Source organism: Pseudophryne corroboree, chromosome 3 (assembly GCF_028390025.1).
Source record: "Pseudophryne corroboree isolate aPseCor3 chromosome 3, aPseCor3.hap2, whole genome shotgun sequence".
Taxonomy (NCBI): Eukaryota; Metazoa; Chordata; class Amphibia; order Anura; family Myobatrachidae; genus Pseudophryne; species Pseudophryne corroboree.
Genome location: NC_086446.1, coordinates 573,304,199 through 573,327,250, shown reverse-complemented (window position 1 = coordinate 573,327,250; position 23,052 = coordinate 573,304,199). Strand labels below are relative to the sequence as shown.

Here is a 23,052-nt window from a genome sequence, read left to right as displayed (position 1 = left end):
CCCCACTCCCCCGGGTGAAGATCGTGTCTGCTGAGGAAGTCTGCTTCCCAGTTGTCCACTCCCGGAATGAACACTGCTGACAGTGCTATCACATGATTCTCCGCCCAGCGAAGAATCCTTGCCACTTCCATCATTGCCCTCCTGCTTCTTGTGCCGCCCTGTCTGTTTACGTGGGCGACTGCCGTTATGTTGTCCGACTGGATCAACACCGGCTGACCCTGAAGCAGAGGTCTTGCCTGACTTAGGGCATTGTAAATGGCCCTTAGTTCCAGGATATTTATGTGAAGTGACGTTTCCATGCTTGACCACAAGCCCTGGAAATTTCTTCCCTGTGTGACTGCTCCCCAGCCTCTCAGGCTGGCATCTGTGGTCACCAGGACCCAATCCTGAATGCCGAATCTGCGGCCTTCTAGGAGATGAGCACTCTGTAACCACCACAGGAGAGACACCCTTGTCCTTGGAGACAGGATTATCCGCTGATGCATTTGAAGATGCGATCCGGACCATTTGTCCAGCAGATCCCACTGAAAAGTTCTTGCGTGGAATCTGCCGAATGGAATCGCTTCGTAAGAAGCCACCATCTTTCCCAGGACCCTTGTGCATTGTGTCAAAGTCAGAAAAATATCTCTATGCACACTACCATATTTGCACCTCACACAGGTCCGTGCTGCGCATGCGTACGCTCTCCCGTACGTGCGCATACTCACAGTCGCGGGCACCCGCAGGCGCACGGTATGCGTATTTACGGTAGAGTTTATGTGATCGTAGCGTGCGACTCAATCGTTACATATTTTCATTATATAATGTATTTTGTAGATCATGGTCCCTTTGATAGATTCTGAAAGTTTGGTTAATATAGAATGTTCATGAACAGAGAAATCCCTCTTTGTTTGATACGAAGGGTCAGACAGAAGTAATACAGTGGTGTTTAGTATCCATCGGAAGAATATTTAATTAGAAATATTCCGGTGTTGGTTTGAAGCAGATCAATCGCTCGTGCGAATAGTTATGGACATAAGAAGTTTATGAACATTTACTTTATTTGCACTTTATTACCCATGCGGCGGGAAACCCAGTTTCCCTCCCACCTGAGCTGTTGGAAATAGTCACAGCCCACCTGTATGAATCAACCTATGACCTTTTGTTATAATGCGAAGCCGAATTCCTGTGTCCAATGAACAATGAGATTGTAGGGACCATTGAATTGCATTGTGTGTGGGGCATAAATAGAAAGGCCGATCACATCCAGCTCTCACTCTTCAACGGTTATCATTGCTGAAAATCGGGAGCTGGATGTCCAGAGGCGCATGCGATCGTTTCCTTTGTGCGTAAGTTTTTCTCCGTAATCATACTGTTTCTCTCTTGTTATTATGGGCCATATCTTTCTCTCTCTTCTCTTTCTCTCATTTTTCTCTTAAACTTAATTGTATTGTATTTACTGTGTAGTTATCTGGTTAGGTAGTCTATGTTATATTGTAGTGTATGATTTGTATTTGTATTAATTCTTTTGCAAGTATATCATTCAAATATATATATATATTAGGCGTTGGACCCTAAGCCTAGGTATCTGTGTATTTCTTATAGAGTTAAGTATTCTCAGAGCGTCGGTGACGCTCAAACTGCTTTTAAGCTAGTAAGGTTATACTGTGTTGCATTTACACCATATCACTACACAAAGGGTTTACTGCATAATACACTGTTTATGGTTTAGATATAAAGGTTTTACATTGTGAGCGTGTGTGCCGCTGGTGATCTCTTCGTGGTCTCGAGCGGTCGCATCGCTATAGCGAATCATTACGGTAGTCGGCAGCCAATAGAGTGCCTGCCAGTGATCTCTTGGCCGTGAGCGAACGTAACGCTTGAGCGTCTCGACCACGGCTAAGCGATTGTTACGCAACGTGCGTACCCTTACGGTACTTCATACGTAGTTAGCGTACAGTGTTCTTAGACCTCATAAAGGGTATTATATAAGATAAATATTTAGTTTTATCAATTGCGGGCTCGTCCTGTCCTTCACATATCTACACTAGGTAATTTCAGCAGACATTATCCAGCAGCAAAGGGCGGGAGATCATATTCCTCGTAGTGCTGTTTGGATAAGCGTCTGCTTCTCTTAGTAAAGGGTGCTGAAGGAATCCGGGAACCGGAGGTAAGAACAAAACAATAGTGTCTTTTTAAAACTGTTTATTTTTTTTCTCTGTCTTGCGTACACACGCACGCACATATATATCTGCATTTCTTTTTCATTTGTGTATTTTCGTATGTCACTCTTCTGTTTGCCAGTTTTATAGTTGATAAACGTGCTAAGAAAGATTTGTCACTATTTCATAGTTTAAGAGTAAAGGTAATATAGTTAAAGTATAGACAAACACACAGTTTTGCCTGGGAGATAAGGCGAAGTCAGTGTGGTGCGTGGTAGATGATAAAGGATCATCTACATTGATAAACGTATAAATTGTGTTACGGTGGATCTTTGCTTTGCGTACACGTGTCTCTAACAAAAGACTGAGACTTGCGTACGCAATCCAAGGGCCGACGCACGCAGCGTATATTACGCAACGGAGCGTACGGGTACGCCCACGTAACTCAAATCACAAGTTTTTTTTTCTCTCCTCTCAACGCGATAAGTAGCGCCACGCGGTAAATAACGCCAGGCGATAAATCGCACAAATTTATTTTAAATTCGAAATTTAAATTAATAGATCCTTCTCCTAATTTGTAACACAACTGGTCTAAAGAGAAATTTCTGCGCAGAAATAGAAATAGAAACAAAAGTGTACATGTGGTGAGTGAGTGTGTTGTATACAATTTTACAGGTTGAACCACAAGAAAAGTCGAGTTCTCGTGAGGTACATGCGTGTAAGTGATGTACATGGTGGCTAGGGAGGCATCCCTGGTTAAATATACAATTTGAGCATTAGAGTGTAGCAGACCAGGAGGTCATACTGTAACAGACCAGGAGGTCATAGCAGACCAACAGGTTCAGGTACAGCAGACAAGGAAGTCCGCTATACAGTCCACAGGCACAACACCAAGAAAGGGTTGGTGCAACACCCATATAGGCCATACAAGCTCTTGCTGAAGGAATTCGCAGCCGCAATTTTCGATTCCACTGGTCGCTCCGTACATAAGATTAGTTGCTTATGTGCTGAACGACTGTACCGCACGTAATTGTGTACATTAGTAAACCTGACCGGTACTATTTGTGTACGAAGGTCATAAACGCTATTTGTACATTCTAACGTGATTTGTGTAATTTTTTTTTATTTTAAGGGAAGTTCGCTGCTCACTCAGGAACTATCCAGCAACCAATAGTTACTGGAAAGAGTAAGTGTTCTTCGGATCACCCTCACAGGTTCCAGTAAATAGAGGCTCAGGTCGCAGGGGCCCTAGGTCGAGTACGCCAGCACCATATCGGTGTGATCAGGTCGTATTGGTCGGCGTGGGCGAGTGAGTGGGGTACTCGGTAAACCGCCACCGTCAGCCTATTTTGGACATTTGGTTTGCGTAAGGGTTGGTTGAATAAAGCAACACCTTCGAACTATGGGGGCCACTTGTTCAGGTAGGGGGCGATCAACCTCGGTTCGGGTTGATTCAGTGAACCGACCAATTGGGTCGGCAAGGTATGTAATGTGTGAGAAATACGGAAGTCACACAGAAGCTTTATGTGATGAATGGGAGAGAATGACAGTACATGACGGGGAGAAATTCCCAAGAGTAGGTAGCTTCAGCACAGAAGTGTTAACGAATTTAAGGAGAAGGATATGTCTCATTAAATCAGCAAAGAGACGAATCAAGCATTATGATTATTTGCAGTTGTGGCAACAGGAGGGTGACATACAGAGAGGATTGGCTCAGGCGGCGGGATCTGGCTCAATCAGAAAACTGATAGCCACGGCCCCACCGCCACCATATATATCGGGAGAGAAATTGGTTGCGGAGAATGACGCACTAAGGTGTAACACACAAACACTTAGCAACTGTGTAAATGTTAAAGATAATGTTAACCAATTAACCAATGCAAGTATTAACCCGTGCAAGTTGTACCCTGTTTTGAACTTTCCTCAGGAGTGTGATCAAGAAGATGAATCGGCAACAATTTCAGCGCTCTCTCTAGCAGCCACCATAGCAGAGACCACAGTAGGCACAGCTCCACCCACGAGATTAGTAACAAGGGCCCCTAGCGGAGGGATAGGTGAGGTCGTATCTACAGGTAAGTACGGCACCATACACTATGCTGAAGCCATTTCACCACAGGCTGTAGAACCCACACAGAGTGATGTTGTTAGAGTTACTCCTGTTAGGGTAATAGCTGTTCCAAATGGGAAAACTGACACATCAGGAGTCACCCCTGTGAGGAACATTGCCATGTATAGCCCATTTTCCAGAATGGAATTAAGGACCATAGTGTCTGAATTCCCTGACCCTAGAAAAGACTTAGTTGCCAGTCAAAAATACATCAGAGACTTAGGTAACACTGTAGAGCCCAACAATAAAGACTGGCAGATATTGCTGAGAGCATGTTTACCCTCCAATGTTGACGCAACTCAATTTTTAGCTGATTGCGGATTAGATCAGGATGTACCTCTTACAGATGTGTACAACAAAGATAATGTAAAAAGAATAAACTTACAGTTAAAAGAGTATTTCCCAGCGGTAGTCAGATGGAACAAGATATTCTCTATTAAACAGAAGGAGTCAGAGACAGCTGCAGAGTATTTTCACAGAGCATTATCAGAAATGGCAAAATACACAGGCATAGAGGACATTAAAACAAACATAAACCATCGAGAAGTAGCAGTATCGGTACTGATGGATGGTTTAAAATAATCATTAAAGACTAGGGTACAGACCACACAACCATGTTGGCGAGGTCTGTCTGTGGCTACTTTGAGAGAGGCTGCTATTGATCACGATAGGAACATCACCAGACACAGGGAACAACAAAGTGATAAGTTGATGGCAGTAAGTATACAGGCCCTGACCACAAAACAGCCTGTGTTAACATCACCAAACCCTGTGGGTAAGTCAAATGTGGTAACATGTTATTTTTGTCACAGACAGGGACACTTTGCACGAGACTGTAGATCGAGAAATGTACAAAAATCTTATCAACCCCCTAGACAACGACACGACACACGACATTGGGAGCAAGGTCCGCAGAAACGGAGTTATGAGCCACATGCAGGGGAAACAAAAAGATACCCCCCAAACAGAGATTGGCAAACCTCTGGTAGTTCCCAGCTAACTCCCTCACAAGTAGTTGCTGCCAGCGGGATTCAGGGAGGTCACCATACCCAATAGGGGTGTGGCCATACCTGTAATCTGCAGCCAGTAAAATTGATTGCAAGTCTTGGAAGTGAACCAGAAATTGCAATCAATGTAGCTGGTAAATCATTAAACTTTCTTGTAGACACAGGGGCGGCCAAATCAGTGATAAATTCGACAGTGGGCATGAGAACCACTGGTAAGACAATTCCAGACATAGGGGTAACGGGAGTAGTCCAGCACTACCCTGTTAGCAAACCAGCCGAGATTACAGTAGGGCCGTTACATACCAAGCATTCCTTTTTGCTGGCTGCATCGGCACCGACCAATCTCCTGGGTAGAGACTTATTGTGTAAAATGGGGTGCGTCATTTATTGTACTCCTGAAGGTGTATTCTTGGACATACCTGAGAATCACGCTCAGGAAGTACGAGACATGTTAGACTCCCCGTCAAAATTAATGTCACATACCATTATGACAAATAGGACTCCCTCCCAAGTAGAAGAAATGACATCTCAGATACCAGAGTCACTTTGGACAAAAGATGGACAGGACACTGGATTAATGGCAAACGTAGCTCCGGTAGTTGTACAAGTAAAAGATGGTAGGATAGCTCCAAAAATCCCACAGTACCCTCTGAAGCCAGAGGTGGAGTTAGGAGTTTACCCAGTAATAGAGCGCTTGCTACAACAGGGCATTCTGGTAAGAACGTCCAGCACTGCTAATAGTCCCATCTTCCCTGTGAAAAAGAGTGGGGGGAGGGGTTACAGGCTAGTGCAGGATCTAAGGGGGATTAACAAAATAGTTGAGAGTCAGTTCCCCGTAGTGCCAAATCCAGCTGTCATCCTAATGCAAATCCCTCCCACTGCGAAATTTTTCACTGTTATTGACCTCTGCTCCGCTTTCTTTTCGGTACCTCTACACCCTGACAGTCAATATTTGTTTGCATTTACATACAGAGGAGTCCAATACACATGGACTCGATTACCACAAGGATTCATAGATAGCCCAAGTATATTTTCTCAGGCTTTGCATGATTGTTTACAGTCTTTCCAACCAGTGAGTGGATCAGTATTAATACAGTACGTGGATGATCTACTACTGTGTTCTGATTCATTGGAGGCATCCCTGAAGGATACGAAACAGCTCCTGTTTAATCTTTCAGACACAGGACACAAGGTTTCCAAAGACAAGTTGCAATTATGCCAAACTAAGGTAAAATATTTGGGACACTGTTTAACACAAGGACTGAGACACCTGACCGCTGATAGAATTCAAGCAATTAGAGACATGACTCTGCCACAAACCCAGCAGCAGATCAGAACATTTTTAGGAATGTGTGGGTATTGCCGTAATTGGATCCCAGGGTTTTCCATTTTAGCGTTACCTTTGCAGGAAATGGTCTCCTCAAACAAACCTGATCGGATTTCGCATACAGACGAGTCTGAGGCAGCATTTGAGAGACTTAAACAGTGCCTAACGCAGGCACCAGCATTAGGTATGCCGGACTATGGGAAACCCTTTGAACTATACGGAACAGAAAGTGCTGGTTGCGCGGCAGGCGTACTAACCCAAAAGCACGGTGATGCCAGCAGGCCGGTAGCATATTACAGCGCTCAGCTAGATACGGTAGCGCGATCCCTCCCCACATGCTTGCGAAGCGTTGCTGCGATAGCATTGCTAGTAACGAAAAGCGAAGACGTCGTGCTAGGTCACAACCTCACAATTCATACACCACATGCAGTGTCAGCCTTGTTAAATTCTGCCCAAACCAGACACGTCTCATCAGCGCGGTTTACAAGATGGGAATTGGCACTAATGGCCCCCGTAAACATCACCATAAGGAGATGCAGTGCATTAAATCCTGCAACATATCTCCCAGGTGTGCCTGGACAGGCACAAAGGGTGGAGGATGAGAGTGGTGGGGAAGGAGGATTTAATACAAAGGAAGACACTCATGATTGTATGGAATATTTGACCCAAAATTTTACCGCAAGGCCTGACATCAGTGACAACCCACTGGAAGATGCAGAACTTACGTTCTACACGGACGGTAGTTGTCATAGACAGTCAGACTCGGGAGACTTGTGTACTGGATACGCAGTCGTAGATGACCAAGGCACCATAGAAGCGGAACCGCTAGACCCACCTCACTCAGCCCAGGTTGCTGAACTGGTCGCCCTAACCAGAGCATGTGAATTGGCTAAGGGAAAATCAGCCAATATCTACACCGATTCTAGATACGCATTCGGGGTAGTCCATGATTTCGGAGCCCTATGGCGCCTCAGAAATTTCATGACGGCAGCTGGTACACCGGTAGCGCATGCAGCTCACATAAAAAGGCTTCTAACAGCGATACAGGAACCCGACAGAGTGGCTGTTATCAAATGTAAAGCACATACATATAGCCAAGACCCAGTATCACTTGGTAACAGCCGAGCAGACGAAGCTGCTAAATTAGCAGCTGCTACCCCCAGACAGACAGACACCACACAACTGATGGTATTTAATACCATCAACACACAGAAGTTGTGTGAGATGCAAAATTTGTGTTCCACACAGGAAAAGGCAGTCTGGAAGGCAAAGGGATATGGCCAGGAGTCCTCAGGACTCTGGACGGATGGACATGGTAAACCAGTGGCCCCCAGAGCATATCTTCCATGTTTGGCTGAAGCAGCTCACGGGCTGACTCATCTAGGCAAGGAAGGGATGTGCAAGTTGGTAAGAGCATATTGGTGCGCCCCAGGATTCTCCTCTCATGCGAGTAAAAGAGCCATGTCATGCCTTACCTGTTTGAGAAAGAATATTGGAAAGGCAATACCTACAGAACCATCCCATATCCCACGTGCCGGCGGCCCTTTCCAGGTAATACAGATTGACTTCATTCAATTACCCCCTTGTCGAAATTTGAAATATGTACTTGTTTGTATAGATGTTTTCTCAAATTGGGTCGAAGCATTTCCGGCGGCCACAAATACCGCTATGTTTACTGCTAAGAAAATTGTGCAGGAATTTGTATGTAGATATGGTATCCCTAGAATTATCGAAAGTGATAGGGGTACCCATTTTACAGGTGATGTCTTTCAAGGAATGTGTAAATTGATGGGAATTGATAGCAAGCTGCACACTCCATACCGTCCACAGGCGAGTGCGAAAGTGGAAAGAGTGAACAGCACTATTAAAAATAAACTGAGTAAAGTGATGGCAGAGACAGGATTGACATGGCCAGAAGCTTTACCCATTGTACTGTACAGCATCAGAACCACTCCCAGGTCCCCTCTTAATCTGTCTCCCTTTGAAATCTTGTTTGGTCGACAACCGCATGTTATGATTAACCCTCAGGATGATTTGAAGTGTAACAATGAAGTGACTGTAAAATACTTGATTAACATGAGTAAACAGTTAAGGAATCAAAATGATAATCTGAAGTTAGTGATTCCTGATTTACCAGATAGTAATTGTCATGACATTGAACCTGGGGATTATGTAATGATACGGAATTTTCTACGCTCAGGTTGCCTTATTGACAGATGAGAAGGACCATACCAGGTCTTATTGACTAGCACTACAGCATTGAAGGTTGCTGAGAGAGAGACTTGGGTTCATTCGTCCCACTGTAAGAAGGTCGTTGATCCAGAGAAGTCCTGTGATAAGGAACAGACGGTAGAGGTTGTATCACTAGAGTGTCTGTTCCAGGAGGACTAAGGCGGCACCTGAGCATCGAGAACCACAAGATCAAAAGCAGTTGTCGATCCCCTGTTCCCTTTTATTGTTTTTCTCCACTTCCCATCCCCTCTCCCTCAAATTATTTTTCCCCCCTTCTCATTCTTCTTCGTCTCCTCCTAAGATGGACTTGCCTCAAGAGACTGTGATCCGGATTTTCCTGTTGACCATGATGTTGACCAGAGCAGTCTGTTCCGGCGAGAGTACCATGGAGTTCGAGAGAGGTTCTGGAATGGGTTCTGATGACAGAGATGGAGGCGTAGTTTTCCGAGAACAACATAATCAACAAGCAAAGGAGAGTATCAGAAAACGATCCGATAGCATTGACCATAGAAGGAATTGTGAAGGATTGTTAGCTGAAGAAAACTGTATCTGTCGGCTTTGTAACAATGTCATTGAGGATGGGTGCATAAAGAAATGCCAATCCAGTTTTAATATCCATATGGACCGGCATCCATTGAGTGACTATCACTCCTTAGTGGGTAGTGTGTTAAATAAAACAGATTGTTGGGTATGCTCTCAAGTACCTCAAGGTCATAGCAAATCAGGGCTAGTACCATTTCCTTTAACGATAGGGGAGGTACTTGAGTTAAGTGGTGGGAGACCGGTGGACAGAAGGTTTAATATCTCCAGTCCTCCTAGTTTGAAGCTCCACCAATACCATGTGGATAGGTCCCTATTATGTTTCAACATCTCCAATCCCCGAAAGCCGGGAAATTGGGAAGTGTCATGGAGTAACCAAACCATGACCTTTTCGCATAGAGCAGATAGAATGCCTACAGATACAGAGCTTGTACGCCACATATCCAGTAGAGGAAAATCTTTCCGGTATAGGTATACCTTAGGAAATAGGATTACTAGAGTTGGAGAGGTATCACCAGGATACTGTGCACATATCATACAACCAGATACGTGTACTAAGCAGATGGAAGAATTAGGGTTAGGAGATTTCACATGGAAGGTGTGTAATATGGTTATGTCCTACTCCGTCCCATATGTTCTCCCCGATGATGCATATTTCATATGCGGGAGAAAGGCGTACAAGTGGCTTGCCCCAAACTCTGAAGGATTGTGTTATATTGGAAAAGTACTGCCTGAAGTAATGACTGTATCACATGACAAAATGAAAGACATACACCGTGGTGCCCAAGCTCCTTATACTCACACCCATTACGAGCACGTTGTTAAAAGGCACCTGATAGAGAAGACAGAGCATCCGGCCTCTGATCTGATAAGTGAATCCACCGGGATTCAATTCTTAATCGCGTTAGATTTCACCCGCACCGCTAGAGGAGTGCTGAATTATAAATACATATCGGCGCTCGCAAATTTGTTAGATAATATCACTGAAATGTATGATGACACGTTTAGGTATACTGGAAGGGAACTTCAAGCTTACAAAACAGAACTGGTACAGCATAGAATGGTTCTCAATTACCTCACAGCAGTGACAGGCGGATATTGTGTCACACTGGCAACACAATACGGCGTGAAATGTTGCACATATATTACGAATAGCACCGAGGATCCGGTCGAGGTCATAGACCAAAAGATGGACGATATTCTCCAATTGAAGTGGGAATTTCGCAGGAGACACAATCTCACTCTTGCTGCTGTAGGTAATGAGCTGACTGGTTGGGTGTCATGGTTGAACCCGCGAAATTGGTTTTCTGGTTTAGGAGACTGGGCTCAAGGAGTCATAATGGATGTTGGGAAGTTTCTCCTATGTATCTTAGGTGTTGTCATATCGATTGGATTGATATTTAGATGCGGTCAGGCTTTAATGAAGTGCAATCATCGTACTAGGGTAATGAGTTTAAGGAGTGAGGAAACTGTAATTCCAATGGACTTGATTTATGACCCAAATGTAGAAACAATGATGTGATGAAAATGCGATTTCTACGGTCCGTTTCTTTCACCTGTTTTTCCGTTTCCTCCAAGGTAAAAAGACCCACCTGGACGAGGAATTTGATGAGCCGATATACAGACAACAGAGGGATTAAAGAAGAAGTTTTGACAACCTGATACACAGATTTTGATGAACTATGCCATGGATCCCCAGTTTCCCTAGAAATTTTAAAATTACGCTAGCCCAACACTTTTGTAAATCTATGGACATTGACAGCTTTGCTCGCACCTTATGAGCAAAAGCACAAAGAAGACTGCATTCAACAGACACCAAACAAGACCTCAATCGACGAATGTACATTTACCTGACATAGAATACCACCGCATTTACCGTAATTATGTCTTTTCTTCATTTCTACAACCCTCAGGTAATTACACACATAGTATAGGGAATACAGGCACAGATATCAGCAATCACATATTCCCCCATTCATGTATCATCAACTAAAATGTGCTCCCCATTTTGTTCAAAATCCGAAAAGAGCTCGGTAAAGTTTGACAGCCCATCCACAGACCCGTACCACGGGATAAGAAGGAATTCAAATGTATACTTCGCAATACCTCGAAGCTTGATTTAAAACACGTACGGCACGATGATACATGACCCCCAAGCACGGATTCATACACACATGCTTCTGCTATATCACTAGGTCATACCCTTTTCCTACCTTATCCTCTCCTGCCCTACCCAACCATGTAAATGTATTAACCCCTGACATATATTTTTCTCTTTTGAAATGTTTTAGAAGGTGGCAGTTATTATTGACTGCCAAAGGGTGGACTGTCAAAGTCAGAAAAATATCTCTATGCACACTACCATATTTGCACCTCACACAGGTCCGTGCTGCGCATGCGTACGCTCTCCCGTACGTGCGCATACTCACAGTCGCGGGCACCCGCAGGCGCACGGTATGCGTATTTACGGTAGAGTTTATGTGATCGTAGCGTGCGACTCAATCGTTACATATTTTCATTATATAATGTATTTTGTAGATCATGGTCCCTTTGATAGATTCTGAAAGTTTGGTTAATATAGAATGTTCATGAACAGAGAAATCCCTCTTTGTTTGATACGAAGGGTCAGACAGGAGTAATACAGTGGTGTTTAGTATCCATCGGAAGAATATTTAATTAGAAATATTCCGGTGTTGGTTTGAAGCAGATCAATCGCTCGTGCGAATAGTTATGGACATAAGAAGTTTATGAACATTTACTTTATTTGCACTTTATTACCCATGCGGCGGGAAACCCAGTTTCCCTCCCACCTGAGCTGTTGGAAATAGTCACAGCCCACCTGTATGAATCAACCTATGACCTTTTGTTATAATGCGAAGCCGAATTCCTGTGTCCAATGAACAATGAGATTGTAGGGACCATTGAATTGCATTGTGTGTGGGGCATAAATAGAAAGGCCGATCACATCCAGCTCTCACTCTTCAACGGTTATCATTGCTGAAAATCGGGAGCTGGATGTCCAGAGGCGCATGCGATCGTTTCCTTTGTGCGTAAGTTTTTCTCCGTAATCATACTGTTTCTCTCTTGTTATTATGGGCCATATCTTTCTCTCTCTTCTCTTTCTCTCATTTTTCTCTTAAACTTAATTGTATTGTATTTACTGTGTAGTTATCTGGTTAGGTAGTCTATGTTATATTGTAGTGTATGATTTGTATTTGTATTAATTCTTTTGCAAGTATATCATTCAAATATATATATATATTAGGCGTTGGACCCTAAGCCTAGGTATCTGTGTATTTCTTATAGAGTTAAGTATTCTCAGAGCGTCGGTGACGCTCAAACTGCTTTTAAGCTAGTAAGGTTATACTGTGTTGCATTTACACCATATCACTACACAAAGGGTTTACTGCATAATACACTGTTTATGGTTTAGATATAAAGGTTTTACATTGTGAGCGTGTGTGCCGCTGGTGATCTCTTCGTGGTCTCGAGCGGTCGCATCGCTATAGCGAATCATTACGGTAGTCGGCAGCCAATAGAGTGCCTGCCAGTGATCTCTTGGCCGTGAGCGAACGTAACGCTTGAGCGTCTCGACCACGGCTAAGCGATTGTTACGCAACGTGCGTACCCTTACGGTACTTCATACGTAGTTAGCGTACTGTGTTCTTAGACCTCATAAAGGGTATTATATAAGATAAATATTTAGTTTTATCAATTGATGTACTGACACTTGGCCTGGTCTTAGGAGGTTCCTGACTAGGTCGGATAACTCCTTGGCTTTCTCCTCCGGGAGAAACACCTTTTTCTGTACTGTGTCCAGAATCATCCCTAGGAACAGCAGACGTGTCGTCGGAATCAGCTGCGATTTTGGAATATTTAGAATCCATCCGTGCTGTCGTAGTACTACTTGAGATAGTGCTACTCCGACCTCTAACTGTTCTCTGGACCTTGCCCTTATCAGGAGATCGTCCAAGTAAGGGATAATTAAGACGCCTTTTCTTCGAAGAAGAATCATCATTTCGGCCATTACCTTGGTAAAGACCCGGGGTGCCGTGGACAATCCAAACGGCAGCGTCTGAAACTGATAGTGACAGTTCTGTACCACAAAACTGAGGTACCCTTGGTGAGAAGGGCAAATTGGGACATGGAGGTAAGCATCCTTGATGTCCAGAGACACCATATAGTCCCTTTCTTCCAGGTTCGCTATCACTGCTCTGAGTGACTCCATCTTGAACTTGAACCTTCTTATGTAAGTGTTCAAGGATTTCAGATTTAAAATGGGTCTCACCGAGCCGTCCGGCTTCGGTACCACAAACAGCGTGGAATAATACCCCTTTCCCTGTTGTAGGAGGGGTACCTTGATTATCACCTGCTGGGAATACAGCTTGTGAATGGCTTCCAATATCGCCTCCCTGTCGGGGGGAGACGTTGGTAAAGCAGACTTCAGGAACCGGCGAGGGGGAGACGTCTCGAATTCCAATTTGTACCCCTGAGATACTACCTGCAGGATCCAGGGGTCCACTTGCGAAGTTGCGAGTGAGCCCACTGCGCGCTGAAATTCTTGAGACGGGCCCCCACCGTGCCTGAGTCCGCTTGTAAGGCCCCAGCGTCATGCTGAGGACTTGGCAGAAGCAGGGGAGGGCTTCTGTTCGTGGGAAGAGGCTGTCTGCTGCAGTCTTTTTCCCCTTCCTCTGCCCCGGGGCAGATATGAGTGGCCTTTTGCCCGCTTGTCCTTATGGGGACGAAAGGACTGAGCCTGAAAAGACGGTATCTTTTTCTGCTGCGAGGTGACTTGGGGTAAAAAGGTGGATTTTCCAGCCGTTGCCGTGGCCACCAGGTCCGATAGACCGACCCCAAATAACTCCTCCCCTTTATACGGCAATACTTCCATATGCCGTTTGGAATCCGCATCCCCTGACCACTGTCGCGTCCATAATCCTCTTCTGGCAGAAATGGACATCGCACTTACTCTTGATGCCAGAGTGCAAATATCCCTCTGTGCATCTCGCATATATAGAAATGCATCCTTTAAATGCTCTATAGTCAATAATATATTGTCCCTGTCCAGGGTATCAATATTTTCAGTCAGGGAATCCGACCAAGCCACCCCAGCACTGCACATCCAGGCTGAGGCGATTGCTGGTCGCAGTATAATACCAGTATGTGTGTATATACTTTTAAGGATATTTTCCAGCTTCCTATCAGCTGGTTCCTTGAGGGCGGCCGTATCAGGGGACGGTAACGCCACTTGTTTTGATAAGCGTGTGAGCGCCTTATCTACGCTAGGGGGTGTTTCCCAACGCGCCCTAACCTCTGGCGGGAAAGGGTATAATGCCAATAACTTTTTAGAAATTAGCAGTTTTTTATCGGGGGAAACCCACGCTTCATCACACACCTCATTTAATTCATCTGATTCGGGAAAAACTACGGGTAGTTTTTTCACACCCCACATAATACCCTTTTTTGTGGTACTTGTAGTATCAGAAATGTTCAAAACCTCCTTCATTGCCGTGATCATGTAACGTGTGGCCCTACTGGAAAATACGTTTGTTTCCTCACCGTCGACACTGGAGTCTGTGTCTGTATCGACCTGAGGTAACGGGCGCTTTAGAGCCCCTGACGGTGTTTGAGACGCCTGTACAGGTATTAACTGATTTGCCGGCTGTCTCATGTCGTCAACAGTCTTTTGTAAAGTGCTGACACTATCACGTAATTCTTTCCATAAGACCATCCAGTCAGGTGTCGACTCCCTAGGGGGTGACATCACTAACACAGGCAATTGCTCCGCCTCCACACCATTTTCCTCCTCATACATGTCGACACAACGTACCGACACACAGCACACACACAGGGAATGCTCTGATAGAGGACAGGACCCCACTAGCCCTTTGGGGAGACAGAGGGAGAGTTTGCCAGCACACACCAGAGCGCTATATATATACAGGGATAACCTTATATAAGTGTTTTTCCCTAATAAAGCTGCTGTATATATTTATATGCCAATTTAGTGCCCCCCCTCTCTTGTTTTACCCTGTTTCTGTAGTGCAGGACTGCAGGGGAGAGTCAGGGAGCCTTCCTCCAACGGAGCTGTGAGGAAAAAATGGCGCCAGTGTGCTGAGGAGATAGGCCGCCGAAAAAGGGGCGGAGCCTTTCTCCCGCTTTTTTATGTAAAAATAGGCAGGGGTTAAATACATCCATATAGCCCAGGAGCTATATGTGATGTATTTTTTGCCAAAAAAGGTGTTTTTATTGCGTCTCAGGGCGCCCCCCCCCCCCCAGCGCCCTGCACCCTCAGTGACCGGAGTGTGAAGTGTGCTGAGAGCAATGGCGCACAGCTGCGGTGCTGTGCGCTACCTTAGTGAAGACAGGACGTCTTCTGCCGCCGATTTTCCGGACCTCTTCAGTCTTCTGGCTCTGTAAGGGGGACGGCGGCGCGGCTCCGGGACCCATCCATGGCTGGGCCTGTGATCGTCCCTCTGGAGCTAATGTCCAGTAGCCTAAGAAGCCCAATCCACTCTGCACGCAGGTGAGTTCGCTTCTTCTCCCCTTAGTCCCTCGATGCAGTGAGCCTGTTGCCAGCAGGTCTCACTGAAAATAAAAAAACCTATTTAAACTTTTACTCTAAACAGCTCAGGAGAGCCACCTAGATTGCACCCTTCTCGTTCGGGCACAAAATCTTAACTGAGGCTGGAGGAGGGTCATAGGGGGAGGAGCCAGTGCACACCAGGTAGTCCTAAAGCTTTTTACTTTTGTGCCCAGTCTCCTGCGGAGCCGCTATTCCCCATGGTCCTTTCGGAGTCCCCAGCATCCACTAGGACGTTAGAGAAAGTAATTGTTTTCAACGAGTTACCTGCAAATATGAAGCATTCAAAGAAATGGATACCCTAGGGTGCTCGGGCGCTTTAGATAGGAGATGCTTCACCAAGCAGCAGTCTCTGAATAGGGGAAGTCACTCCCGTTTACAGTACAGAAAAAAAGGGGTGGAATGAGACCGCGCTAAATTTGATGGATACAACAAGTGATGTAAATAAAAACACAATTTATTCCTAAAATAGATGCAATAGGTAACAATTAAGAACTAGGTACATATAGGACAAATATATGTCAAAGACAATTGGTATATGATCTAAAATTCATAAGACACTTCGATAGGGTTACCCAATACGCCAGGAGGTAATGTTTGAAAGTTGAAAGTTATGAGGTGACCGTTCCGGATTGTTTTCCCCTACAAGTCTACAGTCCAGCATAAACAACAGTCTCAGAGATAAGCAGTAGCCAATAGATAGGCAGTTTACCGTTAGAGGGTAGTGTGCTCCAGATTCTTTTTTGTGGAGGGCTCCTCATGCATTACGGTTGACACAGTCCTTTTGTGCGGCTATAGCTGTTACAGTCTCAGAGTTTGGATGGATCGTCTGGACGAAGTTTGGGGGATGGTTCGGTCCTCCTTCAGAACAGCTCCTGGCGGGGGTCCCTGGTACACCTGACGCGTTTCGCTGCAATCAGCTTGAGACTGTTGTTTATGCTGGACTGTAGACTTGTAGGGGAAAACAATCCGGAACGGTCACCTCATAACTTTCAACTTTCAAACATTACCTCCTGGCGTATTGGGTAACCCTATTGAAGTGTCTTATGAATTTTAGATCATATACCAATTGTCTTTGACATATATTTGTCCTATATGTACCTAGTTCTTAATTGTTACCTATTGCATCTATTTTAGGAATAAATTGTGTTTTTATTTATACCACTTGTTGTATCCATCAAATTTAGCGCGGTCTCATTCCACCCCTTTTTTTCAAATATGAAGCATTGCCTAGATTTAACAAGGAGAGACTGTAGCAGATATCGTTCAATTTCCATCCACAAGTCAGATTTACCAAGCTCCGAATTACAAAGCTTCTAGAGCTTGGCCACCGTTGTCAATGAGCTAGTATAGCGCCAATGTTTGCTCAGTGGCATCCACCAGATCTATCTCAGTCGGCCCTCAGTGATGCATGATCTGGCTGACCACCGCCCATGTGCAGTACGCACAGAGGCCCCGAACCAGGAAGCAGAACAATAGTATGAGCGATCTCTCTGCTTCCATTCTCTTCACTGGGACGGGCTCTTATCAGTAGCCCATCTCCCACTAATATGTGTTAAGATTTACAATTTCATGCAGTGAATTTTGTAGATTTATCATTTGATAAATAGGCCCTTAGAGAGTGACAGTGCTGGACTTTCCTCCTTACCCAACCCTCGCCATCTATCACAAGAAGAGGGTCATTTTAGTACAGATCTCTTTATGAAATGTAAAGTCAACAAGCAGACTGTGCCCATGTGCTATCATATAGTTGTGTCTCCTATGTGAAGTATGCTACAGTTGTGTCTATAAACCCTGTCTATAGTAACCTTGGGCTGGAGACAGCGCAGAATAGAAATCTGGGAACTTATGGCAGTCAAGGTATGAACTTACATGTTTTCATTACAGGGTATACTATAAATACAACATCCCATAAAAACACGAGCCCAACATGTTTTAAATAACTGTCATACATGTAGAGCCTATTCTGTGCACTAAATCCCTGAGGAAGGGGTTAATATACTTAGAACATAGCTATAAAATCTTCAGTTTTTCCTTCCCTAAAATGGTAAAAATATTCCTTATTTTAAAGTAAGTTTATTGTATCCATATTTATGTTTTCTATACATACATTACTAGAAAGGAGCAGGTATGATGGCCTCTAACAGCAAAACTGCACCATTCATTATACAATATGTACTGTAGTACAAAGGAAAATTGTTCAAAGAAAATACATTTGAAACAATAAATGAAAACTGCATTTGCAAGTGTTACATAATGCTCTAATAATATGTAATAATAGTAGAGGAATCAGCACTGCTGGCCTCAAGGACATGTCCAGTTGCAAAAGGTGCCACCCAGACAATGCCGGATTTACTACTAGGCCCGTGAGGCATGTGCCTATGGGCGGCACCTGATGGGGCGGCACAGCAGCACCCCCCAAACCAGAGGAGCAGCACAGCAGTCTTCCTCCCAGCTGGTGGCGGTTCCAAGTGCAGCATGACTAGCAGGGCGGGTAATCACCCTACCAGGCAGCGCTATTTACGCTGCCCGCATCCCCCTCGCCAGCCTCCTGCTGTTTGCATCCCTCCCCCGCCAGCCTTCCGCTGCTTGCATCCCTCCTGCAGCTACTCACTTGTCGTTGGAAGAGCCGGGAGCAGAGGGATGGGAGCCGGCGCAGATGGTGGTGAGTGACACACACACACACTCTCTCACCTGGCACAGTGTGTATAACGGGCTTGACCTGGCGCAATGTGTATAAGAGGCTCTACTGGCGCAATGTGTATAAGCGTCTCTACCTGGTATAAATGTGTGTAAGGCAGTAGTTCTCAAACTGTGTGCCATGGCACCCTGGGCTCCCTCAGAACACTTGCTGGGTGCCCCGGATTGGTGACAAAGGACCTTCAGCACACTCTGTCTCTGTTTTCAGTGGGAGGGGTCACCAAAGGAAACGTTTGCCCTGGTCTACAAGGTCTACAACCGGCCCTGCCCCTTCCCCTGCATCAGTGGAGCGGCACAGCAGTGTCCCCCCCCCCCTCCTCCGTATCACTGGGGCACCACAGCATATCCTCCCCCACATTAGAAGAGTGGCATGACAGTTCCCCCCCCCCCCACCCCACCAGAACAGCGGAACAGCAGTCCACCCCCCACATCAAGAGCAGCGGTGCAGCATGGCATTCTCCCCTCCTGCTGTCGCATCAGAGCAGCAGTGGATAGAGGACGGACGGACGGACAGGCTGGTCGGGTGAAATGGGGATGGGGGTTTGGATGTTCGGCGGACGATATCATCGTGCTTGGGGGTGGCAGCCAATATCACTGTGCCTAGGTGCGGCCTGACCGCTAACTCCGGATTTGCACCCAGAGATGGTGTTTTCTGCAAAATCTTTTGGAAGGATAAGCACATTTAGGAGCAAATGGTTTAGTGCAATTGTTATCACCTTATACAAGCAGTTGCTATATTATATATATATATATATATATATATATATATATAAATAAATGGAAGGAGGACCCTATTTCCTATAACACATGTGTGCCAACCCTACATATACTGTACCCAACATTCATTCTGCGGGGTGCTATAATAGACGCAGAGGGATAGAATGAATCAGGATGACAGGACTGGGGAATTTACAGATGCAGATTCCATAGATAACTCAAACCCAGCCCATATTCATCCCAATCCCTGACACGTGCACTTCCGATAATATCCGCAAGCAAAAGAGCATATAAAGAATGCGCAATTAGCCAGCATTGTATAGTATGATAGACAGAGATATAGATATACACTAGGATGCTAAGGCCTTCGTACATTCATTTTAACTATACACATACTGGTCCACTGCAGAGATTTCCCCTGCAAGGTCTTAATGGAAATGTTCTGGTCTGTAGCATACTCCATAGGACTATAGATAATATAGACAGTCATACTTTTTGCAGATACTGCAGTGCTGCTGCCTTGAGAAGCCAGAGAACAGATTATTGCAGCACGAGTCTGATTTACATCACGTTGTGTGTCATTGGAAAAAAAAAAAAACACACACACAATACAAATACAGCACTTGCTCTATACTGTTGTTCTGCATTAGGAAATGAATGAACGTATTAGTGCAACACAGGACAGATTACATGGTCATTAGTAGGACAAAGTCTGACACACTGATAACACTGAACAGCTTGTGACTTATGAAGAGATGAGTCTTTGTTATGGATCCTTACCTGTATGTCTCCAGATATGAAGCAGCTGCACGTGAGAATGACTAGCACTCCATGTAAGCCCACAGGTCTCATTGTGGCTAACAAGCCCTGGGATGCAGCTGCTCTCTCCTCTGACTCTTCCCTTTATCAGGGTCAGCTGGCTGCTCCTCATTTAAGTCCTGGACACAAATCTGCAGCACTTGCTGGTGTTGAACTATAGGGTATTATACTACTGCAGAATCGTGTATTACTGCTGGTTCTCACACAGTGCTGGACCCATCATCACCCACTGACAGAGGTAACAGACAAGTACAGGCTAGCAGCGCAGCAGGGTGACTGCTGTACCAGGATCTCAGCTCTCATCTCCACCCACTCAGCAACTGTGTAGGTCTGACAACCACCTCCTCTTTTCCCTGTCCCACCCTTACTTTTCACTTCAACCCATCTACCACACCCTCCTTTATTATAACAGCCCCTAACTCTGGATCATTACAGGATTTAGGTGCTGTATACATTTTTAATAGCGGTTTTAATTATAGTCATTTAAAGTAAACTAAGTTCAATAATGTGAGCATCCTGCTTATTCCTTGGCGAAGGACAAATACTTAGCAGCATTGTCATTTCCTAAATACTTCTGTGCCACCCATCCAAGCAGATGCATGCCATCTGACACTTGTAATTATCTTTGGAGTGGGAAGAATAAAATTCCACTGTAACTGATCCAATTCTGTCACTAAACGTATGTAAAATTAAATTCAGCATTCTGCGTTTTCAACTGCCTGGTTCATAGCTAATTGGCTAAATTCATTAAACACAGTTTCACAGTTTTTCATAATAATGCTAACTGTAAATATTAAATCAGGGAACACAAACCCAGAAATTAATATCCATTTTCAGGTCATTTGATCCTGCGGCAGGTACATCCATATCTCCAGTGCATCTTGTACTGCAGTTCTGCAAATGTGGACATTGTGGCATACAAGAAGTATTCCAGTGCCTTACACTGCTTTCAGATTACAAAGCTGAGTCCCACCTGGGAATTGGAAACGGGTCCTTCAATGGGACCCAGAATTGGACCCTACACACTGCAATCCCGATGCCGGGTTGCCATACGGGGGTGGTGGCGGGGGCAGAGGCGGCACTGCGAAATGACATCATCTCTGTGTCGTTTCTCCCTATACAGTGAACAGGTATGGGGGTCGGCGGGTCACATTGACCAGGGTAACTCGTTTACACTGGGCATGACCCGGTAATTAATCGGGAATAACCCTTCTTATAACCCGGGTTGAATTACCGAGTCTGGCAATCCGGGAATTTATCCATGGCCCCTTTCACACAGCACAGCGACCCGTGTCGACCCAGCAATATACCAAGTCGATATCGGGTTATTTGTGCAGTGTGAAAGGGGTATTAGTTTTCTCGGTATATGATTTAAAATTGTAATCAAGTATTACACTGGCACGGTGCAAAGGTCTGTAGGCTACTCTGACAAACACAAACTGCTTGCTGAAATAAGTGAACAGAAGTGTAACTAGGCGTGACAATGTTTTTCTTTTGCAATACTACAAGAATTTACGCCTTCGGTATTTTTATTTAACATGCAGTTTCTCCTTCTCTTTGTTCAGCCTGTCTAGTTTCAGTCTTGTTACCAACATTAAAAGGACAGTGTTCACAAGTAACATTGATTTCATTCTAAAATATTAAATTAATTGCTGATCCATGAACATAAAAAGACAGGGTCAGGATGGGATTCTGGCACATGTGCGGAAGGGGATAATTTTTGTAGCAGTATGCGATAACTTCACTGCTTCCTCACACTGGGGGGTACATTTACTAAAGTTTCTAAAAATTAAAAGTAGTGATGTTGTCCATAGCAATTAATCAGATTCTGGCTATCATTTCTATATTGCGTTCCTAGAAAATGATAGACAGGACCTGATTGGTTGCTATGGGCACCACTTGCCATTTTTAGAAGCTTTAGCATACCTCCCAACTTACTTTAATTGTGGAGCGGGACACTTGCGCGGCGAAGGGGGTGTGGCCTGTGGAAAGGGGCGTGGCTTCACGGGAGGACCCGCGATCGCGAGCCACGCCCCGTTTTCGTCACTGAGGGGGCATGCCCAGCGCTCTGTGAGCCGCTGGCATGCTCCCTCTCCCTCTGACTCCACTGAATAGACGCTGTGCGCATGCGCACAGCGTCTATTCACCGCTGCTCTGCTAAGCAGAGCAGCGATTGACAGAGCCTCCCAACTGATCCCCCCACCGCGGGACACTGTGGCCCGCGGGTGGGACAGCGGGACAGTCCCCAAAAAACGGGACTGTCCCGCGAAAATCGGGACAGTTGGGAGGTATGCTTTAGTAAATGTATCCCTGGGTGGGGTTATACCTTTTATAAAGCCTAGGCCTAGCCTTTAATAAGCAAATATAGTGGTAGATGCTCAATTAGCTTAGTGATATCATTCAGGTGCTTGAAAGGGAGGGGTATTTCTAAGCAAGGGGAAAAAAACACATTTTGTTTCCCCCAGCACACTGAATGATAGCAGTAACCAGATTTAAATCCCATACAATATCTTAGAATTCAGAGATCTTGGTTACATATATGTGCGCAAATGTATGTGTAAGCCCCCAAGCCGCGTCAAGGCCTATCTGTATATATATATATTGAAGGTATTCTGGTATGCTGCCCTGGGCTGTCTGGCTTATGCTGATTTTTTTTGGGTGCCACACCCTGCACCTAGATATAGCGGTAGGGACTCCCAATATATATATAGAGAGGCCTTGACGTGGCTTGGGGGCTTACACATACATTTGTGCAGATATATGTAACCAAGATCTCTGAATTCTAAGTTATTGTATGGGTTTAAATCTGGCTACTGCTGTCTTTCAGGGTGCTGGGGGAAACAAAAATTAGATTTTAAACCTACCGGTAAATCTTTTTC

General features: G+C 45.0%; 1 protein-coding gene across 1 annotated transcript in view; it reads right to left on the bottom strand.

Annotated features, from left to right (window-relative positions):
* LOC135056337 (neurotrypsin-like) overlaps positions 1-20,504 on the bottom strand; it is a 121,933-nt gene extending 101,429 nt beyond the window's left edge. Inside the window, exon 1 of the mRNA XM_063961344.1 lies at positions 20,135-20,504. Within this exon, the coding sequence (XP_063817414.1) occupies positions 20,135-20,206 (72 nt within the window). The 5' untranslated portion in view covers positions 20,207-20,504. The remainder of the gene's footprint in view (positions 1-20,134) is intronic.
* Between the last annotated feature and the right edge of the window lie 2,548 nt (positions 20,505-23,052).